Source organism: Macaca fascicularis, chromosome 5 (assembly GCF_037993035.2).
Source record: "Macaca fascicularis isolate 582-1 chromosome 5, T2T-MFA8v1.1".
Taxonomy (NCBI): Eukaryota; Metazoa; Chordata; class Mammalia; order Primates; family Cercopithecidae; genus Macaca; species Macaca fascicularis.
The window spans coordinates 6,414,458-6,422,387 of NC_088379.1; the positions used below are offsets into that span (position 1 = coordinate 6,414,458).

The 7,930-nt window shown below is 52.3% G+C and overlaps 1 protein-coding gene across 1 annotated transcript; it reads right to left on the minus strand.

Annotated features, from left to right (window-relative positions):
- Window positions 1-5,644: 5,644 nt before the first annotated feature.
- LOC102115624 (MORF4 family associated protein 1 like 2) lies at window positions 5,645-7,609 on the minus strand. The gene is made up of 2 exons (XM_045392093.3): window positions 6,979-7,609; window positions 5,645-6,698 (listed from the first exon to the last, which is right to left on the minus strand). Exon 1 carries the CDS (start codon window positions 7,469-7,471, stop codon window positions 7,121-7,123), a length of 351 nt encoding a protein of 116 aa, XP_045248028.1. The 5' UTR covers window positions 7,472-7,609; the 3' UTR covers window positions 5,645-6,698; window positions 6,979-7,120.
- Between the last annotated feature and the right edge of the window lie 321 nt (window positions 7,610-7,930).

The following is a 7,930-nucleotide window of genomic DNA, read 5'->3' on the forward strand; positions in this document are numbered from 1 at the left end:
GGTTTTATGAGCTCTGGATGGCAGCTGGGAATGTCTTCTTTTAACAAGGGCTCCCCTCTTCCAGCCACAGTTGTTGGACCTCTCAGGAGGGCTGGGCTGGTAGCATCCTGAGAATAATGAAAAAGTTGGGAAATGACGCTCCTTGGATTGGCCACTGACGAGACTGGTGCCTTCTCCAGTACAGCGGACCTGCAGGATGAGTTCTCCAAAGGGACCTTTGTGGAGTCTAAGTAGCACATCAAACATCCCCCCGCAAAAGGCTGTCCACCACGTGTCCCCTAGACTGCACACGGATAAGGGTTCTGAAGTCCCCATCTGTTATCATCTGTGCTCAGGCAGAGCCTTGAGAGGACTGCTGCCTGTGATCCGAGTGGGGTGAGAAACGATCCACAGTGAGCCTGGGCTTCTGTGAGCTTGACTAAGAAACAGCACGACCATCGTTTGGTCATGAACTGCACCTGCCTGCACACCTCCAAGCTGCAGGCGCACCTGCTGAATGCACTCGGGGCAGCCTGCTGAATGGCGGCGAGGGCTCTCCACCGTCAGCAGAGGGCTGCACAGGGGCTGGGGGCAGCTGGCAGGGGGAGCCCTTGCGCCCAGGGCACTGACGCCACTCGGGGAGGACAGAACTTGGCCTCCTTTTTGTGGAAGCTTTTCAGGCCAGCTCCCCTGGAGGCCCTGGGGCAAAGGCTCCTGGGTCAGGGCTCATAAACCATCATCATCCAACATGTAACTTCAGAACAAACTGGACTACCCCAGGAGGGAGAGGGCCCCGAGAGGCCACAGAAGGCTTGGCAGACTAAAGTGTGGGGAAAGCTGTATAAGGGGAGCCTAAGCTGCTTGGGGTGCCCTAGAACTTGAAGTTCACGACTCTGGGAGAAAGCAGGGAGAGGGCTGGGGGTTTGGGGGGGCGGCATTTGGGTCGTGGTTGGAATGTTCCCAAAGGAAATGTTCTAGAAATGAAGTGTCAATGTGGGCGCACTTCTGGCTGCTGGCTTCATTGAATTAGGTTGGGGATGGGGTTATGGGAACTGGCTGATGCCAGAGAAGGGACTCTGCAAGGTGCAGAGGGAGGCAGGGACCTGCAGGTGGAGCTGCAGGGGCCACCCTGTCTGCTGCCTGCAGCTGTGCTACCTGCATCCCGTCTGTCCTGCAGCACCAGGTCAGTCCCGTCAGTCAGTGCAGCTGTCCACATCACACATGGTCACACACAGAAAGACACCTTCCCTTCAGCTACCTCTGCAGTGACCCTATTCCTCTGCCACGTCACAGCAGAACTTCTCCAAAGAATGCTTCATGTTTTCTCTGTCCACTTTTACCATGGTTCAGCTGCAGTAGTGTCCCAGTCAGGGGATTAGACATGGGCAGAGGCCCTGGGGCCACACCACATGCTTGCCACGGCCAGGAAACAGCAAAGCAGCCAGGTGGCCAGGAGTGAAGGAGCACCGAGAAACTGGACTGGGGGGCCGCAGAAGCCTGCCCACTCTGCACTTTGTGGTCTGGGGCCCAGACTTCAATTCCATTCTAAGGGCCAAACACTGGAGTGACAGCTGAATTCTCAACCATAGAAGCCAAAGTTAGTGAAATAATATGTTAATGACACCAAGAGAAACTACTCGCCAACCTAAAATTATATACCCAGCAAAATTCTTTCAAGAAAGAGAGGAAACAAACCTGAGGAAGATAAGAGGACTGGTTTGTCAGAGTGCAATGACTCAAGGGACCATATTAAGGAACTCTTCATTCTTCCATGTCTCAGAGTATATATGCAACCATGACTGTGGGAATTAAGAAACACAGAAAAATGTGTCTGACTTACAGGACATGGAACAAATAATAAGACTGATGGGCACACCCTGACCCAAGTCCAGGATGCCTTTGAATACCCAAGAATTATGTTGTAATATGACATAATCAATGGGGAGAAAGATCAAATATCAATTTCATCTGTTCAGCAATCTTTATCCAGTTGTAGTCTCAGGGCATCTCTGGAACCCAGGAATCTTCTGCTAATGAGACTCTTAGTCCCAATATAGGACCTACTTGGAAGTGCTAGTGTGGCTAGACCATACAATGAAATTCCAAGTCTCTGAGAGGGCCTCAGATACCAGTCTTCAAGGTGCTACCTCAAGGAGCAAGGCTAAAACTGCCCAAGAGGTGGCTGGTTACTTTACATGAATCTGAGTCAAATGAAATGTCAAGGTTACAAGGAAACTCAGAGAAAACACAGTGCAAATCTATCATTTTATGGTGGCCCCCAAAGAGATGGCCACAGGGTGAGTAATCAGCACAGCCAGGAATGGAACTGCCTTCCGGACCCCGGTCCACACCTTGTGTGCTGTCTGCAGTCTGGTGTACAGCGGGGTCGGGGCTCTTCCTCCCCAAGTGTGTTCCCTTCCTCTAGGCTCATACACAGGATATTGCCCTTGACTCCTAAGATGCAAAGTTCACGAACTCAGCTCTTACCATCATGGCACCCAAGATCCAAACCGCCTTCATCAAAGGAGTCAGGCAGGATAAGGAAACATGCAAATGTAGAGGGCTGGGCCTCAGCTGTTCTCTGCTGACAGGATGGGGTCAGTTAGATTGGAACCTTTTTATTTTTTTATTTTTTGAGATGGAGTCGCGCTCTGTCGCCCAAGCTGGAGTGCAGTGGCACGATCTCGGCTCACTGCAAGCTCCACCTCCTGGGTTCACGCCATTCTCCTGCCTCAGCCTCCCGAGTAGCTGGGACTACAGGCACCTGCCACCATGCCTGGCTAATTTTTTGTATTTTTAGTATAGATGGAGTTTCACTGTGTTAGCCATCATGGTCTCGATCTCCTGACCTCGTGATCTGCCCACGTCGGCCTCCCAAAGTGCTGGGATTACAGGCGTGAGCCACTGCACCCAGCCAGATTGGAACCTTCTACATACCTTCCCTTCCCCTGCCCACATCCCCACATGGCTTAAACCATGTAACACATGATCTGTGACCCCTCAGGGAAGGAGCCTTGTCTATTGCCTGGCTGGGCAGATACCACCCACCCTAGGCTTTGCTCACGCTCAGCACTTCTCACCCACAGGCAGGGGCTGCTAAGTGGCCATCTCACCCACTAGGGTGCAAACCCTCTGAAGGCAGCAGCTGTGCAAGAGGATGGCTGTCATGTCTACTCCAGGCCTGGCGCATGCTAGGTCTTCAGTACCTATTCAAAGAATACTTGAACAAATGAATCAATGACTCCAGTGCCAAGGAGCCAACTGCTCCTTGGTGTCCCAAGGACCTAGTATATCGCCAGCAAAACACACTAGATGAATACATCAACAAAGAGGTGAATCCATCCTATGACATCCACTGGTTGGTGTCCAGAAGACATCTGGAACATGGGACCTGAGCAGAGGGTGGATGCCTGCATTCAGGCCCCCGAATCTCACTCAGCCTGAGCGACACCTCACACCTTGTCAGTCAAAGAGGGTCTGTCATGGAACATTCTGTGAGGCCAGAAACTCAGTCCCACGCTTGTTGCTGCAGCCCTCCCTCGAGTACTCAGCATTCTGAACCATTGGTTCGAAAACCATCATGACTGATGTGCCTGCTGGGGGTCGAGGAAGCAGACGGCGCACCAGGAGCTACTGATGTTGTGACAGAGCTTTGGCACCAGTTGAATTCTTCCAGGCAAGGTTCTGAGGCTCGTTTTCTCTTTTGTTTTCGGCTGAAGTTTCCTCACCTGAACAATGGGGATAATAAAATGACCTCTGATATTTGTGAAAATTAGATAAGGTATGTTAAGTGCCTAATCCTAAGTGGATTCTTGTCATACAGGTTTTTGTTTTCTCATTTGCACATCCTCAGTGTCCTGACACTGGCGGGAGCTTAGGGAATTGGGCTGGGAGGTAACAGAGGCAATAGGCCAGTGCAAAATATTTCCCTTCTGGCCCCTTTGTGTGGTCTTTGACTTCTACCATTACTTAGACTTCTACTCCTTCCATCCCACTGACATCCTATAGAATGATGTTCCTCTTTATGAGTTTACTAAAGCAAATTTAACAATCCCAGGGATAATTTTTTTAAAAAAGGAAAGGTATTTACCTGTAAGCACAACTGCCTTACCTGAGACACAAGACTCAAAGACAGGTCTCCAGAAGGATCCCCCCATTCCCCACCGCCCTGTTTCCACCCACTGGTGGCCTCTGCAGGCCGCGCTAGGCCCCTGGCCTGTTTCGTGTTCCCCGTGCTTGGGGTGCTGTTTGTGTAGCTGCGCCCATGCTTCCTGCTCAGAGCAAGAGTCAGTGGGTCTGAGGGGACTCCTCCCTAAGTCCTCCCACCAAACAGAGTAAGCACCTCTTTGCCTGTGAAAGTCCTTGTTTACATCTGCAGTCCCAAATGAATTTCTATTAATAGAGCCACCCTTCACTTTCAAAAGTGGCCCAGTTTGTTTGACAAATGGTACTAAATAGGCGCTCAGGTCCCGAGCCTCAGAACGGTTGCTGAATCCTCTCGTGTCCACAGGCAGGCCCTCGGCACCTTCCCAATGCAGTCCACAACCGCCACCACCCACAGAGTTCGTGCTCCACTCCCCGCGCCAACCCCCACTCCCCGCGCCGCCCCCCACTCCCCGCGCCGCCCCCAACTCCCCGCGCTGCCCCCTCTTGTCCTTGTCTCCCACTATCAGGCCTGAGCACGGCAGCCACCTCTTCACAGATGGTCAGCTCCCATCGCTCCTCGGCTGGCAACCCCCCACCAGCTTCGCATCCAGCCACTTCTCCCTCTGACCTCAGTGCCCACCGCTTCCTCCCTTCCCACTGGGGCTTCATGCTGTTCCTCTCCTTTTTACCCTGCTTGATTCCTGTGTCTAGAAGACTCTTTCCCTAGACACCCATGTATATTCCACACATCAGCCTTCACTCAAATGTCGTATCAGAGATGTCACCTGACCATGCAAATCAACTAGAAACCCCACACCCGATCCCCCAATGCCATTTTTTCCCCCACAGAACTTACACTATCTAATATGGGTACATATCATTTTTTTCCTGCTTTCCTCATTTAGGGGTTATCTAACAAATACTTAGGCAGCACTTACTATGGCCAGACACAATACTAAGCATCTTATGAATAACAGATACAACTTTTTTTTTCTATTAGAGACAGGGTCTCACCATGTTGCCCAGGCTGATCTCAAACTCCTGGCCTCAAGCAATCCTCCTGCTCAGGCCTCCCAAAGAATTGGGATTAAAGGCACAAACCACCGTGCCTGGCCCTCGGATGCAATTTTACAAGCACTCTGTTCAGTCAGGTAGGCTCAGCCTCTGTAGGTGCTCAATTTATGTGTTGAATCAAAGACCAGCACTGCGAACACTGTACTGTAATAATGTCTTCAGATCTGTCTCAACCCGCTAGATAGTCTCTCCAAGAAAGTCCTAGTGCCTGGCATAGTGTGGAGCTCTGTGGTCACCGGGAATACCAGTTGCCTGAATGGACTTCAGCTCTCCTAAGGCTGGGGCCAGACCACATGGCCTCATGAGGCACCCGCTTCCTACCCTAGGTCTGCTTTCTTCCCCTTCTGCAGCTCAAACGCCATTCTGGGCTACAGGCTTTGAACAACTCCTAAGTCAGAAGCAATTCACCTCCATTTGACAGTGACCACTATCAAGGAGAAACTCATTTTGAAAAATGTTTATTTATCTTACCTTTTCCTGGCCAAGTCAATTGCTTTGGTCATCTGCACAAAGAGTTTAAAAACTGGCTTTCAGCATTTGTTTTTCCAAGCAAAGGAACTTTATCACAACAAGGCAGAGCTCTGATTTTAGTCTCTGTGGAGTCTGGGCTCTAATGACCTAGGCTAGTCATCATCAAAGCCTGGAATGACTGTTTGGGACCCCCATGGCCAGCTTGAAGCTTTCCTTCCTCCGCCACTCTGGGCCCCTGAACAGTTCACATGCATTTGTGGCAGAGACTGTATTTTAACAAAGTTTACCCCAAAGTCAGCAAACACATGTACCTAGAACTCATCCCAATTGTAGGTTGCTCACCAGACAGGTTACACGATGTGCACCGGTTAACATGTCATAGGAAAATTACATTCCAGGAAAAAGCAAAATGCTATAAAAACAACAACAAAAAAACCCCACGCAAAACAGCTCTCTTCCTTTGATCTGATGGTCTGCAGAGGTCCTCAAGTCCATACACTGCCACTCTTCAAGACCAACCGTCCACTGGGCCTTCTCAATCTCATCCAAAGTCGTATTCACAACCTTGACTGGGGCTTGGGTTCTTGATGTAGCAGCTGCAATCATGTAGTGTCTTCTCTCTTGCAGAACTCTAACCTCAAGTCTCTCGTGAATCCCCAAATTCCAGGAAGCATAAAACAATTGCAAAGCACACGGTATGTATATTTCCAAACTTTGAAAATACAGTAAGATCACAGGAACAAATATGACCACGCAGCAGCGTACGTACCGTATAGGCCATATTCCTTTACGTGGGACGTTAATGAAAAGCTGTCTTTTCCAAACTGAATGCACCTATTAATCAAAAAATACACCTGACCATCTAATGCTGAAGTCATCCGCCAGGATGCTACTGGAAATTGAGTGGCTAACGTGGAGAAAACGCAGGCAGAAAAACAGGGGAGACAAAACGAAAGGCTCTCTTGGTATGAGCCTGTCCAAACGGCCAGGAATCCTTATCAGGTGAACACAGTTCGTCAGTCGGCCACCTAAAGTACAAGTGGGAGAAATTCATCACAACATAAATTTTGAGCTTGATATTCTCATATCCAGGAGTCAAACAAACCCAACTACCTGTGCACAATGCTACCACCTGCAGGAAGGTCATCGCAAACGCTCCAATCTCATAACATTCACAGGTTTCCAGCACGTACCTCCGCTTCACACCTCTCTCCCCCCACCTACTGACAGAGCAGGTCTACGTCCTGCAAATACTTTAAGTGGTCATGACTCTTTACAACAACCTATCAAATTATTTTCTCTAATTACCTATGAAAAAAGAATGAAACCAACTCGGCGGAGAGAGTGGCACGGCTCTGCGCTCCCCTCCCTGCCTGCCCAGCGCCTTCCACGCGGGACACTCCCCGCCGAATTCGGCTCCTCCCCGCGCGACCCCGCCGGCTCAGCAGCACTAGCAGCCAGCGATCCGCTGGTGCAGCTCCACGATCCTTCTGCCCATCCGCGCCGCCTCCGCGGCCTTCCTCTCCGCCTCGGCACACAGCCGAGCCACCCGCTCCTCCGCCTCCGCGCGCGGGCTGGGTGCAGGGGCCCGGGCGCCCCGCTCCTCCGCCTCCACCTCGCTCTTGATGGCGTCGAGCAGGCTCTGGATCTCCAGCAGCTTCCTGCGGGCCCGCCAGTGCGCCCGGGCGCGCTCGCGCTCCAGGGAGGCCAGGTCCTCGCGGCCGGCGCGGGGCACCGGGCTCAGCGGGCTGCCCGGGTCCTCGCGGGGCTCCCGCGCCTCGTCCGCGTCCACAGGCCGCATCACGCCGCCGCCTCTTCCAGCCCGCGGGCCACGGCGGGGCTGCCCACCAGCAGCGAGCGCGGAAGCCTAGCTGTCACCAACGAACAGACTAGCAACAGGTTGCCCCAACTTTTCGCAGCGAGGACGGCGTCCAAAATGGGATAACAGCCGTCGGCCGGGGCGCTGCCACTGCGGCCCTTTTACGACACCCGGGGTCCTTTACCGCCACGCAGCGAGCGAGAACCGCATTCGGGGATCCCGCCTCGGCGGCCCTGCGTGCGCACGCGCACTGGCGCACCCGCATACCCCCGCACGCATGCGCACCCCGCGTCCCCGCCCGCACTAGGGCCGCTGCTCCCTGGGTATTGATTCTAGGGCCACACTGCTGGAAGGTTGAAGTCGACTTCACGTTAGTTTAAGGAAACAGCTGACGCTGATAACCGTGTCCCAAGCACTGCTCTAAGTTCCCAACATTCTAAA